Source organism: Diadema antillarum, unplaced genomic scaffold, assembly GCF_040938485.1.
Source record: "Diadema antillarum isolate AM-2024a unplaced genomic scaffold, OU_Dant_1.0 scf00000041, whole genome shotgun sequence".
NCBI classification, from domain to species: domain Eukaryota; kingdom Metazoa; phylum Echinodermata; class Echinoidea; order Diadematoida; family Diadematidae; genus Diadema; species Diadema antillarum.
Window position 1 is genome coordinate 957,755 of NW_027270930.1, and position 25,111 is coordinate 982,865.

The following is a 25,111-nucleotide window of genomic DNA, read 5'->3' on the forward strand; positions in this document are numbered from 1 at the left end:
TGAGAATGTCTTACTGCAGGTTTGGAGCCTTGCGTGCGAAGTCTTTATCGACAATTCCTCGTTGTAACAACAATGTTCAAACAAAGCTGTTGCACTCGTCGACCGTCCCTTTGAGACGAACCCACGCCAGCGCAGGCGGGAACATTGCTCTGACTGTGCCGGTCAATCATCCGTGTCGCAGGCCTGAGTCATGTCGTCGTCAATCTACCTTTTTAAACTCTGTCTTCTCGGGATCTGTTCGACACAGGCAGCTAACAAGTCGATGGCTTGCTAGTCTCAGTAACATTGAATCGTGTTATAATCAGAGAACACTTAGAAATGGACTGAGTAGCTCGCAGAATAGAGTTCGTACAATTTGGAAGTGGAGTGGCGACCGAAATGATGGAGATGGCAGTGGACGCGGTGTAGGGGAAGGCGATGGGGATGGAGGGGCGGCTGGAGGGGTGGGAGACAGTGGAGGTGGTGGGAGTCCAGCAGGGGGCAATGGCAGTGGAGAAGGGGGTGCTTACCCTCCTACACCGCCCATGGTCTCTCTTACACCCATGACAATACCTGAGGAATTGACGCCACTTCCTCTTATTGCTGTGCCAAGAAACCCTGTCTTTCCCAAATTCATCAAGATCATTGAGGTTTGTATCATTGAACTGATGAAGATCAAATAAATTACATCATTAAAAAGTGTTTAAAATGAGAATTCAGCTGTTTGTCATGTGGTAAACACTAGTTTGAATACAAACTTCTAAACATCATCAGTTTCCTGTTAGACAGATCTAATACAAATCTCGAATACAGGCAGCTGAACTCCAAGTTCAATGACCCTATTTCCAAAAGAATCTTCTTTTTTTTGTAATCCTTTAAAGGTTCATAAAAATTCCTGGATCATTAACAAATATTACTCACCAATTCCTTACTCATGTCATAATCAACTTTTCCTGCAAATCCAAATCCATTCACAATTTTTTGAGTTACTAATAACTATGCAAACAGACAAACCAATAGGCAATACAAACCAAAACATAACCTTGGTGTAGGTAACCACAGTAGCAGTATCGGCTGAATGATGTTGATGCTAGTGTTATTTTTACTTGTAGCCATCTGTACAACATTAGCTGTTTGCATACCATTGCCCAAATTAACGGTCATCTTGTTAGAATGTTACATGTGAAATTCTTTGCTGGCTGTGCATTATATAGTCAGTTTGTTTTTTAATCAGGGCAATTTTTTTAAAGATCTCTGCTCTATGCCTCTGCAAGAGAGGATGTTTCCACAATCTTTTATCAGTGATGGGTTATTTCTTCTGTTTGTTCTCCTGCAGGAGGAAAGCAGAACTAAGTGAGGTGATTTAGATATTTTCTGTAAAGATTATTGAAAATTTTTCTTCTCTGAGGACACTGCAATTGACATCTCAGAACTTTCTGTCTTCTCTATGATATTGATATGACTGAAGCAAGAATGGTTAGTGCTTTGCCTCAATTTGCATAGCATGTTTTACGTTTCAGTTTCAGTTTTGTTTATTTCCACAAGTTCAATTAAAAAAAGTATAGATAGGCAATCAATCAAATCAAACATATACATACATATAATACAAACCAAAAATTATTTAAGGCGGAGTACATAATCATAGCTAAAAAGTGTGTGTTGAAGATTGACGTAACAATTGAAATAAATAGTGGAGGAAATCAGCAGTAGGCCATTGGCCTTTCGAGGCTGATCCCATGAACAAATTTACAATATTGAAGCTGTATGTCATTATACACTATCATAAATCGCGAGTCACATAAAAAAGAAACCGTGATTAATTGCTTTGCTTTGTTTTGTTTTTTCCCCCAAATACAGGTGACCAATAAGCCACTGATTGAAATTCTGAGGAGAAAGACCAGATTAGCTCAGCCGTATGCTGGTGTTTTTCTGAGAAAAGATGACCAGTAAGTATGTCCAGTCAAACAGAACTGTTTTTCAACAAATGCTGGTGTAGCCAGGTGTTAAAGTCCAGTCAGCATGGAGCAGCACAGTAAAATACTCCATGATTTAAAGTCTAGATGCTTGGATAGGGGCTGTATCTAAGAAGAAGATAAGAATTCACTCAGAGAGTAGGTGAGCATTAATATTGTATTGATTTTTGATAGATATCTCAGCAATTTTGCTGCCAGCAAGAGCATTTGTGACCCACTACGTCAAAAGGATCCTAAAGTCGCTGACGGCTGAACCGAGAAAATCGAGTTTGAAGTCACATCATCAAAATTCGTCAAAACAATCAGATTTCTATTTTTGGCATAATTTTGTAGTCTAATGTTTTGTCTATCATCTGCCGAAATTTCGAAGGTAGGTGATCAAAGGAAAGGAAAGAAATCATCGTTTTTCTGGGCCATGATTTTCCGGCTTTCAACGTAACAGAAACGTGTCCGAAGATTTGGATTTAGCGCCGCAGCTAGACTCTGCCCCTAGCAAACAGGGAGTGATCTTATTGGTCAGTGCTTGACATCCTAATTATTGATTGGTCGTACGTAGACCGCTGGTGCTAAGCTTGAATGAACATTGCGGAGGTCGCGAGGAGCATGCCTTCTATTATCAAGCGGTGAAAACTGTCTCGCCTCCCCTTGATCATGATATCGTCGGAAGGAAAACTTTGAAGGCGTTTTTCTCGAAACTCTGATTTCCTCAACCACTTGACATGCGCTAATGATATCATCGATATCTCCGTAGCTGAGTACTTTTATGAGTTGTCCTATACACAAAATTAAAGTAGAAGAGGAAGGGAATAATGTCATGCCATTTTCAGATGATTGTTCTCCCCCGACTTTCGGATCCTTTTGTTGTAGCGGGTCACATTTACTCTACAACTCCAGTTTAAACAAAATGCCAAATGAAATCCAACAACTCGATGGCCTTTAAGTATAAAATGTTAATGAACAGACTTGTGTATCTTGACATTTTAGAAGTTCATAATGTGTACAATGATAAAGAAAAAGTATAATTGAGAGTTTTCCTTTTGTTATTTTTTTTCAAACCCCTGTGAAGTAGTAAGTAGAGATTGATCTTGAAATTAATATTTGGTCTCTAATGACACCCAATGATGTGGATTGTTTGAATAGCTACAACAGCAACAAAAAAAAAAAACAAACAAAAAAAAAAGAACCTTGTTCAATTTCATAGATAGTACATATTTATTATATTCACTAATTTGAATTATCCAGTTTGTGGTGGGAGACAACAGTTAAAGAAATAGATATCTTCATTGGATTGATTTGAGAGAAAAGTGAACATGTGTAATGTCTTGTTCCCAAAGAATTTCACATTGAGCTAGATATGCGCTCTCATAGACCTAGTGCTATTCCTGTTCAATGCTGCCTTTTTACTTCTTACAGTGATGAGATGGAGGTGGTGCCCAGTCTGGACTCTGTCTATTCTGTGGGAACCTTTGTCCAAATTCATGAGATGCAAGATCTAGGGGACCGACTCCGTCTCGTACTGATGGGGCACCGCAGGTGAGTAGGTCTGCTCACTGTGGCCTAAGGAGGTTAATGCTACATTTATGGTGCTGGTGGGCTTTTAAGGGACTCTGTGGTATTTATTTCGTCATTGAATTTGATTACAATATCATCTATTTACAGTAACTGCATATGTATGGATCTAGGCATTCCTGTTCTTACATGTTTGCATAGTCACAGTGTACTATTTTCCTGAGAGCTACATTTTATGTAGCTTAATAATAATTCATTATATTTGGCTCAGCATTCATACCATATGGGAGGCAAATCTGCCCGTTTCAAACTCTTTTGCAAATATGAACAAATATGTTCAGGTACATGCACATGCAGGTATATCTGTCTTGGTATGAGCAGGGATTGATTGAAAGGGACTATATCGTATTTCCATCGAAACAATGTAGTGGTGAAGAAGAATTATTTGAGGTTGCTCAAAAGGAGTCCTATATGTATTATTGCTAGAGTATGCAGTGTTTACATTATGCCTCCGCTTCCTCACTGCTTAAATGTTATCAAATTTATCGTCAATGTTAACTTTCTATTTCATATCTATTTGAACATAAAGACAGAATACCACACACAATGCCATGTGTTGTGATTGTGTTCCTTATTGATACCATCCACCACTCCAGTGAAATATCAAATTTGAACAGATTTTGCCTGCACTTTGCTTCTCTGTGCAACACTTTTGTACATAGCCAGTTGAGAAACAAACGTGCATCGGGATCAATCGCTCTGTGCAGAACCACTAGTATGCCCTTCTGGTCTTTTGACCAACAAATTTTGTTTTCTTCCTGGAAAAAAAAAGGATAAGAATCACAGGTGTGGCAGAGGACTCATCAGATATCGAGGCTGTGAGTGAAGGGACTGATACACTTGAGCAGCCTGTTGATAGTGAGACAGGCGAGGCCCACGTGGAGCAAGGAGCAGGGGAGCGGGAGCAGGAAGTGGACCAAGAGCTAGACCAGGAGCTGGACCAAGTCCTCATGGTGGAAGTAGAGAATGTGGAACATGCCTCCTTCAAGACCACAGAAGAAGTGAAGGTAACGCGGCTGTGATTGGTAGTTCACCCACGGCAACATTGATCAGTAAAGCAAGCGTATTATTTTAGCCATATGATGCCCCAACCATGGACAGATAGCCAAGACATCACATGAAGAGTTTTTCTCACAAGCTATGACAGAAAGAATTTCAGTGAAATGATAGATGATCAAGGAGAGACAAGTCCATGTCATGTACTGAAAATGCACAAATTTTCGTGGTACATTAATTTTTGCACATTTCACGCTACTTTTGGTGGCGGGAATTCTAAACTCTGCGAAAACATCTTCACTCTTTTCTCTGCACGTTTTAAATGGGTTGACATAGTGCAGCCGCAAATATGTTTTTGAGCTGCACAGCACGAAAAACTAATCGTGCAAAAATATGGACATTACAGTATATGGGAATGAAAATCTTATCCCCCCTTAAAGAAGAAAAGGATAATCAGCCACACACAAGAAGTAGAGTGGAGATGGAGGTCCTAGATGTCTAAAGATATTTCTGTGGTATGACAGAAATTGATTACCAGTCAAGCGAAAAAAGTATTGCAGAGCACAAAGCGCAAGACATGTCGTAGTGCACTTATCTAAAGGCCCCATCACACTACAGCGAATGCCCAACAAATGCCCAACGAATGTCCAATATATTTGAAAATTTAAAGATATATTCACATCCGTTGGTAATACTAGAATAGTTTGTAACATGCTTGGCGTTCTTTGTATTCATTAGCTATTCGTCGGGATTCGCAGAGATACGCTGGAGCCGATTTTTTTTTGTTGTAAACATGTCCAAAATCTCCAGCGTATCTCTGCGAATCCCTACGAATAGCTAATGAATTCAAAGAACATCAGACATGCAAACTGTCTTCACATTTTCGAATTCGTTGGGCTTTCGCTTGGCATTCGTTGGGCATTCGCTGTAGTGTGATGGGGCCCTTAGAGTAGAGAAGTTCGGAAAACCAAGATTTTCAAGGTTCTTAGTAGGGTATGACTGCAGGTGGGAGGTGCTCTATATTATGTACTGTTTACTGGTACATACTATACCGTATGACCCATAAACAGTTGTGCATTTTATGTCCATGAGCAGTTCCCATGCATACATTTCCTTCTCCATCCACTTGTTCAAGGATCAAGTAGCTTTGCTTCTTTAACAAGTCAGTATATCGGTGTTGTGAAGTGCATACAGATTCATTATTGTTTGTGCTATTACTGGTAGCTTTTCCAGTGCAGATGTCATGATTAATGCAATATGATACAATTTCTGTTCAGTGGTAATATGACATGATTGCATGTAGCACTGAGTTACTGGAGTAGCCTTTTATGAATACATCTAGAATGCATCACTACTCGTAATCTGTAGATGATTTAGAAACAACACATAGCTGTTTTCTTTATCATATTTCTCCCAAACTTATTCATCCCCAGGCTTTGACCGGAGAGGTGGTGAAGACGATACGGGATATCATCGCAATGAATCCTCTGTACAGGTGAACACAAAATGGATTTTCAACATTATAGTCTGTATTGGTAGCTCTGTAGTCGTGACTGAACATTGCCACATGTACATTACTGGCAATTAGATTGTAAATGAGATTAGCAAAAAATGTACCACAGTTGACATTTTGTTTTGTTTTATTTTGAGGAAGCTGCATCTTCATATGTTGATGATCTACAAATGATCAGAATAGGTGTTGATAAAGAGGTGTTTTGTGTTCTGTGTATGATGGAAAGGCAATGGTTGGACAGTACAATGTCTTTAGTAATAGGCTTTGTTTAGTACCCAATATTCATAGAATTTGTTAGAGTACTGTGGAATTGGTGTGTACAGTATTTTTAGAACAGAAGCAATAATTGTTGTTCATTATTAAGTCAATGACTATTTTTAGAATAACACCTGAAGTGTATTCCAAAGAGTAATTTTTCAGAGACATGGTCTTCATTGTCACTTCATTGCACATTGTATGAATGTGTTTGTCTTGTTTTGTTTGTTTGTTTGTCTTACAAGCCTGTAGTGATTTGGAGGACTGAGAAGGAAATAGTGCCATTGTCAATATTTTGATTGACTGTTGGACTCTCAATGTCCTATTGTGCGGATCTGTTAAATAATTCTATTCAGTTGTGTCCTGTCTATTACATTTTCTTTGAAAACTTGGTTTATTTTGTTAAAAAAAAAAAGAAGCTCTTTTTCATATTTTTTGCATTAAAGGGAATCAGTAGCTCAGATGATCCAGGCAGGCCAGAGGGTCATTGACAATCCTGTGTATCTGAGCGACTTAGGTGAGTGATCTTCATTTTAAAGATATTCAACCTATCGCCGTGATGACCTGATTAGGTCATCAAACATCATTTGTCAAGCTTTTCAGTGATATAATAACTTTTTCATCATGTTTAAAAGCAAACAAAATCTTCCAAAAAAGTGTTGAAAGTAGACCACCAGTTTTACAAAATTTTAGAACATCAGTCCTGCAGTTAAGTTTGTTCGAACTATGGCATGTAATTACTATGGGTTGGTTCACAATTGCATACTGACACACTTTTCCAATTTCAAAGCGGTCCTTAACTTTGAAATTTGGAAGGAAGTTCATTTGTTATTTTTGCGAAGATGTATTTTTTTTAAAGCCAACTATTCATCTCTTCTTGTGAAATGCCTGCTTCTGATCTATTTGTAGACTGAATATCTGATGATTTTTTATTCACATGAAATATGTTGTGCATTGACATGCAGCTGATTAAAAAAAAATGCCTAAAGTTTAACGATTATGATGGGCAAAGTGTTTTTGATTTGATGGAGACAGCATTATTATCTTTTTTTTTAATATCATGGATCAATGCGTCAATAATTCTAGTTTACCTTGTTCTCTATACCTTCATATGTAATGCTTTTACTTTGTATCTGACATTGATATCATTTGTGTAAATTAGGTGCTGCACTAACAGGGGCTGAAGCACATGAACTCCAGGAAGTTCTTGAAGAGACTGATGTAAGTTTGATTCCATTTCGAGGCACCAAAGTTATACCAAAATATTTTTTTGATTTCTGTGCTTATTGTTGGCAAGGTGTCAAAGAGGGAAAACTTGACTTTTTCTGTACGTGTATGTATGTATGTGTGTGTGTGTGAGTGTGTGTGTTCAGCCACTTCAAAATAACTACACCTTTAGGTGTGAACAACGAAGTATTTTTTCCCCCAGTAGCATGCTATTTGGTCATTGCAGGTAGCATGTGTCAATGTCAACATCTTGTCAGTTCAAATATGTATTTATGATATTTTCTTATCTTTGAGGTATCATTTCTGTTGTTGTTGTACAAATAAAAGCTAATTTTTATCTACATCACCAAATCATTAGCTTCTAGAAAGTACTTAGGAGAATGGTTTGTATGCTTTAGTTCGACAACAACTGTAGATTGTCTGCAGTAGTCAACAGTGAAGATAATGTTAGCAGCAATCAAAATGCCACAGGGAGGGGGATCTGATGAGTTTGTGGAAGTGCTGTATGTAAGATGTGTGTTCTTCGGTACCTGTGCAGTTCTCTTTGTGGACATCTTGCTGTCACAATGTTCTGATGTGCTCTATGTTTGATTGACAACAGATTCCAAACCGCCTCCTCCTCGCCTTGAACCTCCTGAAGAAAGAGTATGAGTTGAGCAAACTGCAGCAGAGGCTTGGGAAAGAGGTAAGATATGAGTGAAAGCTCTGGGGTCTTAGCACTTTGCCTTTATTTGCGTATGCTTATGAATTATGCAGCAGGTCATTTACATGATGCAGGCTTGTGAAAACAACTACATACATTATTACTTATACCATGTCACACATAAAATGTTTTATATTGCATTTCCAACTGAATTTCACAGAAGGGAGAGTAGTGCATTGAATATGTGTATGTATATACAATTTTCTTCTTCTTCTTCTTCTTCTTCTGCTTGCTTGTTATGAGAGTGCAGCCCATTGTAGCTTACTGTTTGGTATGGCTAGTTTTGTGAACTGTAGCTCAGGGGATAAATTGGATGCTGTTAGTAGAAAATAATGACCTTGGCAAGATCCCTGTTAACCCGTTGAGAACGGGCTGATTTTTCTGCAACACACATTTCCCATAGACACTTGCCCAAGTATACTCGGGACTCATTCTCAATGGATTAAAAGAACTTCTTCTTATAGCAGTTTGTTATGTCAGGGTTCCAACTGTATGAAGCTCTGGTAAGAAATTTGACAATATCACTGCAATCCACATCAGTTTGGTACCCTACCTTGTTCTCTGGCAAGTAGTTTGTGTGCCAAGACACTGCAGCAGTCAAGAGCTCAACTTCAATTAATCACTGTACGGTCACCATTCTTGTTTTGTTTTGTTTTTATCTTATTTTTGTGTGTGTTTGTGTGTGTGTGCGTGTCTGAATGGTCAAGGTTGAGGACAAGGTCAAGTCGGCTCACAGGAAGTACATGCTGCAGGAACAGCTGAAGATCATCAAGAAGGAGCTGGGCCTGGAGAAGGACGACAAGGATGCCATTGAAGAGAAGTTTCGTGAGAGGTTAAAGGTCATTTGCCATCACTGTTTTCTACCATTTCATATTGACCATCATTCCATACTTGTGTGCATGTGTGTGTGTGTGCCAAGCCAAATAGAAACAAATTCTTGACAGCATGGAAAAAAGCAACTGCATGTTGAAGAATATTAAGACAAAAAAAAGAAGAAAATCAGACAATTTAGACTATTTGAATAAGTGAAACTCTACCCCCCCCCCCAAAAAAAAAAAAAAAATTACATGTCCTGATGTCTTAAAGCAAATTGCCTCCAATCGGATGTCTGAAAGTCAAATGGAAGAGCGTGTACAATATTTACAGCATGGCAATGGCTTTATTCAACACTCGAAATTGAAGAATGTGTATGGCACGTAGCAGTTCATTGTATCCAGTAGTATACATCATACAAACTCGATTGCAGGAGTGTTACAAATATATATGCTAGCATATCATAGATATATTTCATGTGGAATGAGTGGTGCTAGCTTTCCAAGCAAAGAAGAACATTAAATTTGGAAGCTTTCAATGCCTTTTAATTTTGTTATTGTATTTAGTGTATTGAGTGAATTGACAGTGATATGTCCTTCATTCCTCTCTCTGTGCTCAGGATAAGACAGTGCCAAAGCCAGTGATGGATGTGATTGATGAAGAAATGAACAAACTTTCCTTCCTGGACAACCATTCCTCAGAATTCAGGTGAATTGAGACTGAAAAACCATCAACAGCATCAAAGCACACAAAACTTGAGATCATTTGAGTAGAAGCTCATCTGTACTGGAAATTCATCTGAAATTGATGTTATTAACTTTTGACCTCAAAATATTTACCTCTAAAATGTCAGCTCATGGTCATGAAGGCTGTAGCATTATCAGCTGAAAATTTTGGAGGTAAATATTTTGCACAGAGATCAAAGTTAAACACCAAATTCAGAGGGAAACGTTGTTATAATGATCAGCATGGAACCACCGAAATTTCTTTGTGTGTGGTCTCTCATTTCATCAGGTCTGAAAAACAAAACAAATAAACAAAAAATGAAAGGAATGGGACTTGGCAAAATTATCTCTTCAAATATTCCTCTTTATCTCTCATTATATTTGACAGACCTTGATGTGGAGTGAAAATTTACCTATACACATCATATTTAGTGAATATGCTCCACACATTTCTATGTTTAGATAGTAGGGGTTGTAGGTATAGTCGTTTATTATCCCACTAATACGTCCCTGTGACCGTCTGGTCAGAATTGTGATGTCACTGATATTAGCTGTAGATATCGTCTGTTGAGAATGAGAAGGGCTTTAAGTCTTCTCGAACACTATGGGTTTTGTGGTCACTTCACGCCCTTATCATTTTCAATCGACGATATGTAGACTTGTTGCTTGAAGAGAAGTTATAAAAAGAGATACGGTAGAGATATGAACAAAGCGATAGTTAAATAACAAACTGACAGTAAACTTAGAGAGGAATTTGCCTACATGAAGGGCTCATGTTTAGGAGAGCAGTGACCCAAGCAGGAAGAGATCAAGCTTCACTTCTGGTAGAGGTCAAAACTAAAACTCACTGAAGCTGTACATCATGCTAGAAAAGTTTGATTGATGTCTATTACGCTCGTCAAGGGTTGATAGTGCGATTTGAAAGTAATGATGACATTCACAATCTTTATTCTACACAGAAGAAGAATATCTCAATGGAGTGCAAAATAGTATGAAAGATTGACTTGTCACCCATTTTACATGCACCACAATGGAATGATATCTTTATCAAAAGCTTTTTTGGTTGTTTTTGTGTATTTGTGTGTTTGTGTTTTTCTTATTTCAGTGTGACCAGAAACTACCTCGACTGGCTTACAACGTTGCCATGGGGATTGACGAGTGAGGAGAATCTGGAGCTGAAGCAGGCGAGGGAGGTGCTGGAGGAGGATCACTACGGCATGGAGGATGTCAAGAACAGGATTCTGGTAAGAGAAAGGGGCCAAACGTCCATTATCACTTTCTGTGCCCAGGCCTTTTGCTTGACATGCCAAGCTTTTTCATCAGCTTCCAGTAACCCATCTGAAACTTGACCAAGTTATAGAATTGGCAAGCTCACTCAGGTGTAGCAATGTGCCTCAGTCCAACAGTTCTAAACTTTGAATTCCTCTTAGAATCATATGCTATTTGATATTTCATGAGAGGTTTCTCATCATCCCAAAAGATCATCAAAACATGTTGGAAACCTCAAGCCCCATCTCAAGCAAAACTGTACCATCCCAATTTAGATGTTCTATAGCCATTTTTGGTCTAGAGCAATGAAGAGGAAAGAGGGTATCACTGGACATGATATCAGTAGCCACAGACACCCCTCACACTCTCTCACATTACACTTCTTGTCCTTTAGGGCATACAGTCAAGACCAATGGAGCAAGTATTAATTATTTTTCTGCTTCTCTACTTTAATCCTCACCCACATCAGTATGGGTTGGAGAAGAAGTCTGAGGACCAAGGGTTGTATTAATGCCCAACAGCAGAGTAACTTGTTTGTTGCGCTGAGTTTACCACTACCTCAGATCTTGGCCAAAGACCTCAAAGGGAGTGCCAAGAAATCTAGGGTCATGAAGACTATTAATATCACCATAAAACAGAGAGTTTGCGGGGTTTTTGTTATGAATTCTCATTCTTTCAGTCAGTGTATATTGTTCGTGTAATAGTGTCATTTATTACTGAGAATGGTGACAGTGTGGAAGAGAAGATTGTTTATTGTCTGGACAGAACAGTTAAGGTTATTTTGTTTTCTTAGTATATATACCTACTCTTCCTGGCATACAGGAATTCATAGCTGTCAGTCAACTCAAGAAGTCAACTCAAGGCAAGATCCTGTGCTTCTATGGACCTCCCGGTGTTGGCAAGACAAGTATAGCAAAGTCGATAGCAAGGGCGCTGAACAGAGAAGTAAGACTTCAAACAATATCTTCATGTTGTAAAGTGTTTTATTTTTTTCAGCAAATATTTGTGCCACACTTTTTATCAATTAATGTGGCTATGGTGTTGCTATAATTATGCTATAATTATTTGTTATTTCACAAGGCTTTCAGGAGGTTTTGTGGAAGCTTTTTTTGTGTGTGCAAGTTTTGTGAAAAACCATAACTGTAGTCCTATTTTATTGTGTCATTTTTTTTTTTTTGGTGGTGGTAGTTTGCTTGTAGATGATAAAGCACAGTTCTGCACTTTCATACTTCCATACACAAGTCCGCAAGATAATATTAGTTGATAGCAACTACACACATTGTTGTCACACAACTGTAAAGTGACACAATTGAAGTATGAAACTAAAAGATAAGGTAAAGAAATAAATGCTATACTAAGGTGAGTATGTGATTATTAGATTTTTTTTCCTCTTCTCAACAGTATTTCAGATTCAGTGTAGGTGGGATGACAGATGTGGCTGAAATAAAAGGACACAGGTAATACATTTCAGTACGAACTATAAATATGTGGCATGTTCACAACATTATTTGCCATTTGCAGATGAAGAAAAAACCCAGCTTTAGTGCTTCAAAATAGTGCATTCTAGGTGTTGTATATTAATAAATATAACAGGTGTGGCTTTTTTTTCAAAGGATCACTCCATTAAATAGGTGAATGTGTTTTTAAAGCAGAAAGGATTGTATGTAGTATTTCCCTTGTACATGTCCCAAAAGCTTAAATATGAGTTATTGTCATTGATTATGTGACAAATCACACATGTATAACAAGACTGTTAAAGTACCACACCAAGATTATATGACATAGAGTGATAGTTTATAACAGTGGCATCATGCATGACTTTGCACATTCACACACAAGAGTACAGTTCCAGTACTTCATGGATATGTTTGAAGATACTAGTAGACATCACACTCTTCTTATTAAAGACTTTTCAGAGATTGTTGGTCTGAGTTCCAAAATTTTCAGATGTAGTGGCCTTTACTTGTAATAAGATTTGTACCACTGCTCCACTGAATGTTGCTGAAGGAAATGTTGTGTTGCTACACCTGATAAAAGGTACTTTGGTCACATTGCTGCTCTCTGCCTGGGAGTATAAAAGGATACAGGTACCTGGTAGGATGAGAATGTTGGTTGATCAGCATGTGCGTGTGCCTTTAAAATTATTACTGACTAGGATGTTTCCAGAGGATGATGATGGTGATGATGATGACCCTGGCGATGATGATGATGATGGTGATGATGACGATGACGATGATGGTGATGGTGATGATGATGATGATGATGGTGATGGTGATGATGATGATGGTGATAGTGATGATGGTGATGATGGTGATGATGATGACGATGATGATGATTGTGGTTATTGTTGTTGTTATCATTATTGTCATTAAGGGTGTTTTCTTTCTATCACACAGGCGGACTTACGTGGGAGCCATGCCTGGGAAGGTCATCCAGTGTCTCAAGAAAGTGAAGACGGAGAATCCTCTGATTCTCATCGATGAGGTGAGCCTCATTCTTGGTTACGTGCATTCTGTCAGTGTTCGATTGCATTCCATCATTGTGTGAAGGCATCCCATCCCTCTTTGAATGCATTGGTTTCTGAGTGCATTTGATGAGGACGTCCTGTTTATGCTTGAACCCACTTTGTTCCTCTGTTCATGCACTCAGTACCTGTATGTGTGCATCCATCCTAGTTTGAGTATACCCTATTCTTTCATGAGTACATTTCATTCCACTTGAATGTATTCCATCCCCATGTGAGTGTGCTACATCCCTTGATGAGTGTATTCCATCCCAACCTGAGTTCATCCCATCCTTAACCCATTTAGTGTATTCCATCCTAGTTCGAGTACATCCTTTCCATTTATGAATTTGTACCATCCCAGTCTGAGTGCATCCCATTCTCTTGCAAGCATAACCCATCTCTGTGGTAGTATATTCAATCCCATTTCATGAGTGAAAACTAATTTGTTGGAGTGTATTCCATCTCTGTTTTAGTTCTGTATTAGCATATTCAATCCCAGTTGGCAGGATGAAAAGATAGAGACTACGTCTTCAGTTAGAAAAGTAAGAGAATGTTAATGACATATGCTAGCTTCATCAATGCAAGATTCAGTGTGTGTGGGTTGTTTTTTTAGTGCATGCATTCTTCTTATATAATTTTCCTCTTTTTTTTGTGCCCCTGCTTGCCAGGTCGACAAGATTGGTAGAGGTTACCAAGGCGACCCCTCCTCAGCCCTCCTGGAGCTCCTTGATCCAGAACAGAACGCCAACTTTCTTGACCACTACCTGGATGTCCCTGTAGATCTCTCAAAGGTATTTACATCCCATTCACAATGTCTGTTTATGCTTGTAGAGATGTTTTCTCTACCTTGGGGAAGTGTGTTCCAGCTTTTAGAGCCAGCAGCTGGGAATGAGGGGGTGCAACCTACCCAGTGTGTGATTGTGAATGGCCGAGAGACCAGTGCCTGTTGCTAGTGAAGGTCCAGAGTAAAGGGGTTGATTTGGTATTGCAAGCTCCTTCAGATATGTAGAAGTTGTGCCAAGTTGAGACTAGAACGTGAGAACTCATGCTATGCTAGGGAGTAGATATCTTCAGTGACAACATGCTGCTTGTAGCATAAAGTGATATTATTGTGATTCTGTTTTGATAGTAGATAGAGGGATGTGAAAGTTCAGAGTATAATTTGATTTCAGATTGTTTGACTATGTCCAAAACCCACTTTCTAGATTTTTTTAAATTTAAAAAAATTTTTTTTTTTTAGATACAAATGTGCTGAAATGTTCACAGTGTAGTGCACTTCAAACTTTGTTTTGGTCATAAGTTCCAGATTTTATCTGATTTTTTTCTGCAATCACTCTCACACCCCTGTAGATGAGAGAGGGCTTGCACAAAAAAAGATAAAAGAAAGGAGCCAACTATCCCCGCATTTGAACAGTTTGTCGCAATGTTTGTATGACAAGTTCTAATGTCTGTGTTTTGCAGGTGCTCTTCATCTGTACAGCTAACATAGTGGACACCATTCCGGAGCCGCTGAGGGACCGTATGGAGATGATTGATGTGTCGGGTTACGTGGCCCAGGAAAAAGTGGCCATCGCTGAGGTGAGCATCAGCTTGGGTGACCAAAAACCTTTGTTCCTTATGTGGCAAGTTGTTGAATACTCCACCTTTATCCACAGGGACTCTAAGCCACTCACAGGTGCAGTATGTGTCTGTCTATAAAGTTGTTGTTGTTGTTTTACTGCTACTAAGGCCATTTAACCCTTTCATGATCAGAACTCAATTATGAAATGGGCATCCAGTGTAGTGCAGCTACCAGTGGAAATAACAAGAGCAGACATTTTTATGAGTGAATCAGCTTTCCTCTTGTTTTCATCGGAGCTTGTAGTGACATACCAGGACCACATTTCGTAAAAAAGGTTGCTATAAGAGCAACTCTTCCTGAAATGGCAATTGTCATGGTAATGCCAAGAATCCAGCTTCCTGATTGGCTGTTGCTGTGGGAAGTTGCTTTTCTAGCAAGAGTGGTTTTCTAACATCTTTTATTAAATGGAACCCCGCCCTTCCAAGTCTCCCAATTCTACAGGAGGCTCCCTTCAAGTCCCGGCAAGAGAATGTAACGATCTTCCAATTTTGGTATTATCATTGCACATTGAGGTGCAAACGTCTCCCCCATAGCTTCACTGGAATCACCCTGATTTTGATATTTGAATACTGGCATCCTTTCACACTCGCTTCATCTTGCTCTGAGGGAGATTTTATGGTCAGTGTCAACTGCTCATTTGAATATGCTCAGAACTTAAAACATGTAAAAAGTACCGTGTTACTTGTTTTCATGAATCTCTCATTATCTGTCGTAATGATGTATAATGTATTTCATTTCCTCCACTCAGCAATACCTGGTACCAATGGCCAGGGAGAACTCTGGGATTGGGGATCAGGTGACCATTGAATCGGATGCCATGAACCAACTGATTAAGGCCTACTGCCGAGAGAGTGGAGTCAGGAATCTTCAGAAGCACATTGAAAAGGTGAGGATGACAGGATCTTCCACTTGCTTGCAGTGTATGAGAAAGATGATCACATGAGGTGGTCTATTTTGATTTTGTTTTGTTTGTTTGGGGTTTTTTTTTTCCAAGGATTTATGACATCCACCTGTCAAATTATATTATTGCTAGTAACTTCAGGGTTAGAAAGGGGATGATGTGTTATGGATGTCTTCCTTGGTTTGTCTTTTTACCTCTTTGTGTTGATCAGAATGGTATTCTCTACCTGAAAACTACAACAACAACAAATGTTACAGGGTAGAGATTAGATCAAGATTACATGAGAAAAGGAATCTGTTGTTTAAAAGCATTTATTCAGCATTTATGCTTACCAAAACAGAGGCTTCATGTTTACTTCCATTCACCTTCTTCAACCTAATGAACCAATAGGATGAGACACTGACTTGAAACTGATGTAGATTGCCTGTGAGATACAACTGACCAATGACATGTCTGTAAGATGGGGAAAGACTCATACTGTGTTCAGTTTGTCAGTTACATTCACTGATGATTTCACACCACATCCGCCTTTTGTTGAAGATAAACCCCCTTTGAGAATTCAGCCCCCAAATTAGATAAAAACCTAAGGCAGCAAAAGATTTTTTCTTTCTGCTTGCATCTTTAGCTGCCAAAGGCACAGAGACCATTAAAGGACAAGTTCACCTTCATAAACATAAGGATTGAGAAAATGCAACAATATTAGTAGAACACATCAGTGAAAGTTTGAGGAAAATTGGACAATCGATGCAAAAGTTATGAATTTTTTAAATTTTTGTGTTGGAACCGCTGGATGAGGAGACTACTACAGCTTGTGAGTCATATGCGTACAACAGTATAAAGAAAATATAAAAGAAAATTCAACATATTTTCACTTTTTTCGCATAATAAAAGAGCAATTGACTTGCCTCTTTCTAAAGGCAGGGGGAATAATATTACCTATAACATTTATCGGTAACGAGGTAGGGGAATGTGTACTTTTTTCAAAAGATGGAATTTTGTGAAATTCTCTTTATATTTTCCTTATATTGTTGTACGCATGTGACATCTAAGTTATTCATACACTGCAGTAGTCTTCTCATCCAGCGGGGTACTGCAAAAAAACTTCAACAATTCATAACTTTTGAACGGATTGTCTGATTTTCCTCAAACTTTCAATGATGTGTTCTACTAATATTGCTACATTCTCTCAATCCTTATGTTTATGAAGGTGAACTTGTCCTTTAAGGAGAGTATTATTCAATTTTGAGCATATACATGCGTTTATAGGTTTGTAATGCTGAAGATAACCATTTTTTGCAAATTTTGCAGATCTACCGCAAGGCTGCCTACAAGATTGTCAACGACGGGGTGGAGACCATCAATGTCTGCCTGGACAATCTGAACGAGTTTGTGGGCAAACCGCTGTTCACCAGTGACAGGATGTATGAGAAGACCCCAGCGGGGGTGGTCATGGGTCTGGCATGGACAGCCATGGGTGAGTGAGTCTGGGAGGATGGGATGTTTGATGAGAGGAGTTGGAGAAACACTAATGCAACAGCATCCAATCAGCAGCTATTCTTCATCAGTGACTAATAAATAATAATTGTTTTGTTTTGTTTTGTTTTGCTTTGTTTTGCTTTGCTTTGTTTTGTTTGCTCGTACTCTATACGCCATATGTTTCGCGAGTCTAAATTTTCGCGAATTGGGAATTGCTGACGATTTCGCGAGTGGTTAAATTCGCGATCGTGGGGTCCCGTACGGAACAGAGAAATGTAGGCCTACACATGTACGTCACATTCACATCAGGACCAGAGCCAATATTTTCATGTGTCTTTAATTTCGCAAATAGCACCTGACTCGCGAAAATAAAAAACCTCGCGAAATATTTGGTGTATCCAGTATTTCCTTGCCTGAGGGATCTCAACTCCCTCCTATGATTAGAGGAGCTTCCTCTGAGGATAAGCCAGTTCGTAGTTCCACTTTGCACATGAGCAGTAAAAGGTCATTTGTACCAACGCGCATGATGGTTTTTAAATTCACGGAGATAAGCATCTGTCATATAATGATTATTCATGCAATCATTGTACATGGTACTTGCCATAACATCCACCTGACTACAAACCTGGTATTTGGCATTACGGATATAAACATGTTTTAATGCATTCAATACAAAACAAAGAAATGGATGCTTCCCCCGAGGGTTGTTTGACGGACCATTCTGGTCACCTGGTCTCGCTGTGCAAGATCATTTTTGTTTAACACGAATTCCATGAATTGTTACGCCGGGCAAACCTACCGGTATGCATTATGTTGCTTTGAATGTGAGTGAAGTGCCTAACCAACTAAGAAAATAGAAAGGTCATTTGTACCAACGTGCACATGAGCTAATTACGAACTGGCTTATTATAGCATGGTTTTGACATACTGTGGGGCAATTACATCAACAATGTCCAGAATAACAGCAGTCTTTTCTGTGTTCTGTACCAAATAGAAAAAGAAATGCATTTTACTCAATCATTCACAAGTGCTCTAGCCAGTTCACACATTAGCTGCCCATGTCCTGGAAACTAAGCTTTTACATCACATGTACGTACATGGTACATGCCAGTGAGTACACACTGCTTGCACACTACATGCATACCAATAAAAACAAGACATCTGTGCTCTGTATGATCTCCAATGTCACCTTGCCCAGTCATCAGCACAGGTTGTTGCCACCATCGTAGCAGATTGCATGAAATCTTTGTGTGTTGCATTAAAATGTATGAGCAAGACTTCAGAATGTCCTTGAAATTTTCTCATACCTTTCTTTGGGTTGAAACAGTATTTGTCCAGGCATACCCAGCATTGGTGTTTTTGGATGCTGGAAGTGGCTTCTTTATTTTCATTGAGTGCAACTAGAAAACATCCTCTTGCGCATCCACTGTCTTCAATGGATTGTGTGGTTTTAGTTGAGACCAGACATCTGGTTTCTAACAGTTTTTGATGGGATAATGAGAAACCTTTTATGAAGTATGAACGAGCATGTAACTTCAAGAGGAATTCAATGTTAACTTAATGAAAATTGGTAATGAATTGGCCGAGATATCCAAAACAGAGCATTCCTAATTACTATCACTTTGTTTTACTTTTTTTTTTTTACTGTTTTTGGATGCCTCCGTCATTCCAAAACCGATTTTCATCAAATAGATTTTGAATTCTTTTTAGAATAGTATGCTCTGTACTATTTCAAAAGTGTTTTTCATCATCACATCCACCAATACTATACCATCCCTTGAATGCCATGTGTTTGCGTCATCATTTTTAGGTGGCTCCACTCTCTACATCGAGACATCTCTCTCCAGGAGGGGAAGCCCCGACTCCAGGGAGGGCACCGGGTCGATGCAGCTGACTGGTAACCTTGGCAACGTGATGAAGGAGAGTGCAGAGATTGCTTACACCTTCACAAAGTCCTTCCTCCTTGACCATCCAGTGGGAGAGGACAGTGTGTCACTGGAAACGGCAAATGTGCATTTGCACGTCCCCGAGGTCAGCTTCACATCAACACAGGATTGTACTTTGTTTGTTTTTCATCAGAGTGACTGATTTTCCGTAGATTTTGGAAAGAGTCCAAAATGCAGACCCTCAAATAGACTGAATCAGAGATGTACGCTGTATTGAGCAGTGTGCTACACTTAATCATGTAAGGATAGGTGAAATAATCTTTTGTTGTATATTTTGTCAGAGCAACCATTTTATGAATGATTATTCTCATCTTGTATGTTAATGTAAAGAAATGTGTGCATATTTTTTATTTTGAATTTCAAACTTTGTTGGGTGAATACAAAAAATTTCCGCTTGCTTTTTTTTTTTTTGTGATTATGTATCATCAATTATATAATGCTTAAATACTATCCGTGTCATTTGATGGGTTGTTTGACATTGATCATTTAGTCTATTTCACTATGACGTCATCATCCGTGCAATTGTGGCTACATTTACCGTGCAATTTTGGATCCATACGATTTACTCCTTTGCACGCATGTTGAGAGTCCGTCACACTACACGTGTAAAACACTTGCGTTTGCAGTGCGTGTATGTGACAGTGCGCTACCGTAAAGCGCTCAGAGAGCACTCTCGATCACAAATTCTCTCTTGTTCTTGAATTAATAAAACATCAAATGACAAGGATCTATTTTAGGTGTTATATGAAATAGATAATAAATGTTTTTCATTCATGCAATGGACAGAATATTTCATTCAGTGAAAGATGAAATCTTTGCACCATTCAACGAGGTGATGAAATCTTTGCACCATTCAATGATTCAACAAGAAGTGATCCATTCAACGAGGTGTGCCTCGTTGAATGGATCATTTCATCTTTCACCTCATGAAATATTCTGTCTATTGCACTCATAAACGTTCATTATTTGTGTACTATTTGTGTGTGTGTGTGCGTGTTTGTGTGTCTTTGTATATGTTTTTGTATAACCTGCATTTTTTTTTTTTATCTATTGACATCTACACATGAACTAATTTATTCACTGTTGAATGCTCTTATTCACATACCAGCATAAATTTGTGGGAAGCCTATATATACCAGAATGTTTTAATGGAATCCGATATCTTTTGTGTGCCATTTAGGGTGCAACTCCAAAGGACGGCCCCAGTGCAGGCTGCACCATCGTGTCAGCCCTCCTCTCGCTGGCCCTCAACCGGCCAATCAGACAGAACGTGGCCATGACGGGGGAGGTGTCACTGACCGGCAAAGTGCTTCCCGTGGGCGGGATCAAGGAGAAGACAATTGCTGTGAGTAACCTGCCACTCACCTCACCACTCTACCTCAGCCTTGGGTGGAGGTTGGGGTGGGGGAGGGGGAGGTGAAAGAGGGGTGGATGGGGAGGGACACCCGCAGACTTCTGAACAAATATCTCGCTAAATTACATCCTAAAAGTTTCATTTCATTTCAAGTTCAATCTACTTATTGTCAAATCAATCTAATGGTAGCAGGAATATTGAATACTCACAGAAGTCCCCTTTATTTCTAACAGTTCTTCACAATCCAACTTTCATTTTCATTTTTCTGATGTTGTACCTTGTAACGAGGGAAGGTGCTGAAATGAGGAAGACACTTGCAAATGCAGCTAATGTATAGTGTCCCATTTGTGTTCCTCTTACAATCCCAACATTTTTTTGTTCGTCTGCTTTGTTTCATTTTTAAAACATTTATTGTCATAATTAAAGTGAAATGTTTCATCACTGGTATACAACTTCAAGAACTCCTCTCACTTAAGTTTGCCAATGTTATTTGTGCCAGAGCTTCGTCTGCAAACCAAAGATCACATAAGATTTGCCCACTGAACTATAGCCGCCTTTGATACCTGAAGTCTGTTCTGACATATAAAGATTCATTTGGCAAATTACCAAGGATGGCTGGTATGTTGCTAGCACCAGTCCGTCTAATATTGCTGTTATCTGAATAAAAACAAAACAAAACATACAATAAAAACTCTCTCTGTCTCTCTCTCTTGCGTGTTGCAGGCCAAGAGAGCCGGAGTGGACTGCATCATTTTGCCAGCCGAGAATCGGAAGGACTTCTCCGACCTGCCCAGCTTCATCACCGAGGGGCTTGAGGTGCACTTTGTGGAGCACTACCGAGACGTGTACAGCATCATCTTCCCTTGATGATGGACCCCTGTCTCTATGACGACACCATCTGCACTTGTTAACCCTTTCTGTGTCAGGGACTTTGGACGGTTTATAAAATACTTTGGGGTTTCCAGTGCACTCAAAGCGCACAAAGGGTTAAGGGGTAGCACTCTTGTGGAAAGTGAGTGAGGGGATTTCCCTGTTGCTATGCTCCTTTTGTCCTCATGTCTGGTGCACATTGTCCTTCCAACTATGAGATGCAGTTGACCAGTTTGCCAAGACAGCATCAATCACATTGTGGGCATCAGACCTGTCCAAGAAAGACTGATATGTCCTCACCTGCGAGCAAGATCAGACCAAGGAGTGCACTATGCATCGGGACTGTAGCATCAAGATGTAGTGGAGAATGCTTTGGTTGACAGCTGTTTAGGCATGGCAGCAGCTTTCCCGCACTCACTCGAACACACTTATACCAGGAGCAGTGCAGCAAAAACTGACTGTATTTTACCAGTGGTAATGGGGATCCGAAGATTTGTTTTCTTCTGTCATGCTTTTGATATTCAGTCATGAACTACTACTTGAGTTACAGAAAAGGTGTTGGCAATAAGTGACAGGACCAGATTTGTTCAGTTGACATGAGTAATGGTTTATTGTATAAACAAATACACATTCACAAGTGTATGTGAGTAATGCGTGTAAGTAACATCGAAACAACCAGGAAAGACATCAATTTACTGGACACACAGGTATCATAAAGGCAGTGGTATGGAAATTTGAACTCCTTTCGTTTATGCATGTTTGGTGATTCTTTGATTTTATAGGCTTTAGGTGTGAAACAATTCTTGAAAAACTCTACAGAATCATGTGCAGTGATGCCTCTCTTCAAAAATTTATATTCATGTATCCGTAGGGATGTAATAAAAAAATACAAATGTGAGCAATCACAGAGATAGCATGTAACACACTGAAAGCAGTAGAACCTCTAACCCCTGATTTTGAAGTACATTTTAAAAGTGCTGAAATCTGCGGTCCACCAACCCACGTGATGATGTACTGTTGGGAATGGACATTATTTTTTTTTTTCAGTTGGTATGGCAAGATGAATGTTTTGGACTGTCAACCCATAGCAAAATCTAAGAATGATGTATTTTCACATGAGCATTACATCATGTAAAATGCATGCAAATTTGCAAAGTGTAAAATGTTCCAAGTTCACAATTTTGCATAGTTGTCTTTCAAGGCATGAAGATTTTGAAATTTTCAAGAAGCCTCTGAAAATTTGAATGTCTCCTTTATATTCTAACAAGACAATGTGAATTCATGTGCCTCCCTTATGTATGCATGGTTTTTAGCCTGTGATTATGCATGTAACAGTACAAAATACATACCTATTGGCTTTTTGGAACATCCCTGATTATTATTTGTGAATGTGGGCAGCCCTAAGTATTGTGAGGAAACATGTTTTTATTTGTTCGGAGATTATCAAGAAGGATCTAATTTATTCAATGGAGGGCCACTTTCATGTTCAGTGAAGGAATTGTTTATACAAATCCCTTAAAAAAAGAAAATCATGTTATATACATTTTTTTTTTTTGGGGGGGGGGGGGGGTGGGGGTGGGGGTAGGGTAGGGCAAAGTCAACCGCGACAAAATTTGAATATTTGGTGTCATTGTTAAGACATGTTTTCACTGATACCTGTAGTCCCATCTCAATCAATGCCATTGGTTACTGTCACTGAAAAAAAAATGACATGGATAATCCAAAAAGAAAAAAAAAGATAATTTGTGCATCATTGAGAACCACTTGCTATAGACGAACTGCATAAATAGGCCATGTATTGACCTGTTGTTGGTTTTTTCTTCTGTGCCAAGGCATTTTTTGTTTTTGTTTTTGTTTTTTACTTCTAATGGCTGCATGTTATTTCTCCCAAGGTTCATGTATTGTTATATTTTTATCATTTAAAAATGTCATTTGATTTTTGCGAGTAATGGTTTGTGGTCACAAGGGTTCTCAAATTCAATGTAATATGACAATATTGTTTGTTATAAATTCTTGATGAAATTCTGATTCCATGGTAGGTCAGAAATAAAACATGAAATGAAATTTGTACATTTAATGAGTAGATGTCCACTTTTGTTTTGATTTCTTTGTATTTTCCTTTCAAAAATTCATAACAGATTTGAGCTGCAGTCAAACCTGTCTATAGCAACCACCGTCTACCACACTAAATGCAATTTTGCCAAGAGAAAAGCCATGTTAATGGACCTGTGTATAGCTGCCACCTGTCTTCAGTGGCCACTTGTTTGGTCTCCCTTGGGTGGCCGCTATACACAGGTTTGACTGTATGTCTGTTGTTTGCAGAAATATAGTGAGAGGACTGATGACAGATGTTGACAAAATTCAAAACATACCAGAATATTGCCTCTCGTAACACATTATGCCATTGCACATTATTTGTGGTAAATTGCAAATAGTGCTTCTTGAAATAGGATGGTGCAAATTATCATTCTGTGGTCTCTTGATTGAGAATTGTTGACCTTCTCTGTTGTGGCTGTGCTACAAGTCCACACTTGCAAAATATGCTTGTGAGCAAACTACAGTTGATTCCATTGCATACATCATCTACCCAGTTTCACTCTATCTAGTGCATGCAACAATAATGAGAATAATTATACCAATTTTCTAGCCTATGCTATCCTTTGCTGGTAATGTTTGTTCATTAATGAATAATAAATGAATGTATATGTGATCATTTCTATCTTTTGTTGCTGTACAAAATAGATGAAATTTTATTTCCTTTATTTCCGCATTGGATGATAAAACTAAATATGATGCTTGAAATAATGCGCACTTCTACCTGCAATAGGTGCACTTTATATAGCATTCTCAAGCAACAAAGAAATCAATTATTCACAGAACTGTGCAACACAATATAGATTAATACAAAAATGTATTATCTATATCCCTGAAAACATTTGAACCTCGACCCCTTATACATTGTATTTAAATACAAATCTACAAGACACCAAGCCATGTATGAGGCACAGTTGGAAGTTAACATTAATCTTTTGGACAATTATTTTCTTCCTTGGTTGGTAGGGCGAGATAAAATTAGCTGACTGTCAACTTGTTGCAAAGCATAGTGTAAACTGTTTGCATGCTGTTATTTGGCACTACTACAGCATCATTTATTTCAGTTATCATTTCTGCGTGGTGTAAATCAATAAATCACTTTAGAAAACAAACACAATGATTCATCATTTATCATGACCAACACATAAGAGATAAAGAAGTCATTGTGAGAGAATGCAGAGATATAACCACCACCAAAAAAAAAAAAAAAAAAAAAAAAATCAAACCACCATGCAGGAGGATTTTTTATATGTCTTTGTACTCTGGTTGTTATAATCCTCTTTTCACGTTTTCTGTCCATCGTGTATATTTGTATTATTAG

General features: G+C 38.7%; 1 protein-coding gene across 1 annotated transcript; it reads left to right on the top strand.

Annotated features, from left to right (window-relative positions):
• Positions 1–509: 509 nt before the first annotated feature.
• On the top strand, positions 510–23,159 carry LOC139712614 (lon protease homolog, mitochondrial-like). Its single transcript, XM_071624421.1, has 21 exons — positions 510–629; positions 1,837–1,925; positions 3,366–3,485; positions 4,294–4,528; positions 5,951–6,012; positions 6,732–6,802; positions 7,448–7,506; positions 8,114–8,197; positions 8,923–9,054; positions 9,648–9,736; positions 10,859–10,997; positions 11,845–11,967; positions 12,424–12,479; positions 13,419–13,506; positions 14,197–14,319; positions 14,990–15,106; positions 15,898–16,035; positions 17,359–17,524; positions 19,337–19,557; positions 20,653–20,817; positions 21,550–23,159. Exons 1-21 carry the CDS (start codon positions 525–527, stop codon positions 21,691–21,693), a joined length of 2,526 nt encoding a protein of 841 aa, XP_071480522.1. The 5' UTR covers positions 510–524; the 3' UTR covers positions 21,694–23,159.
• The last annotated feature ends 1,952 nt before the right edge of the window (positions 23,160–25,111 follow it).

Excerpts from the sequence above, each read along its gene's own strand:
- LOC139712614 (XM_071624421.1), top strand. The coding sequence starts at position 525 with ATGGTCTCTCTTACACCCATGACAATACCTGAGGAATTGACGCCACTT. Across the intron at positions 630-1,836 it reads AATTCATCAAGATCATTGAG|GTGACCAATAAGCCACTGAT; the intron begins GTTTGTATCATT and ends CCCCAAATACAG. Across the intron at positions 20,818-21,549 it reads TCAAGGAGAAGACAATTGCT|GCCAAGAGAGCCGGAGTGGA; the intron begins GTGAGTAACCTG and ends TGCGTGTTGCAG.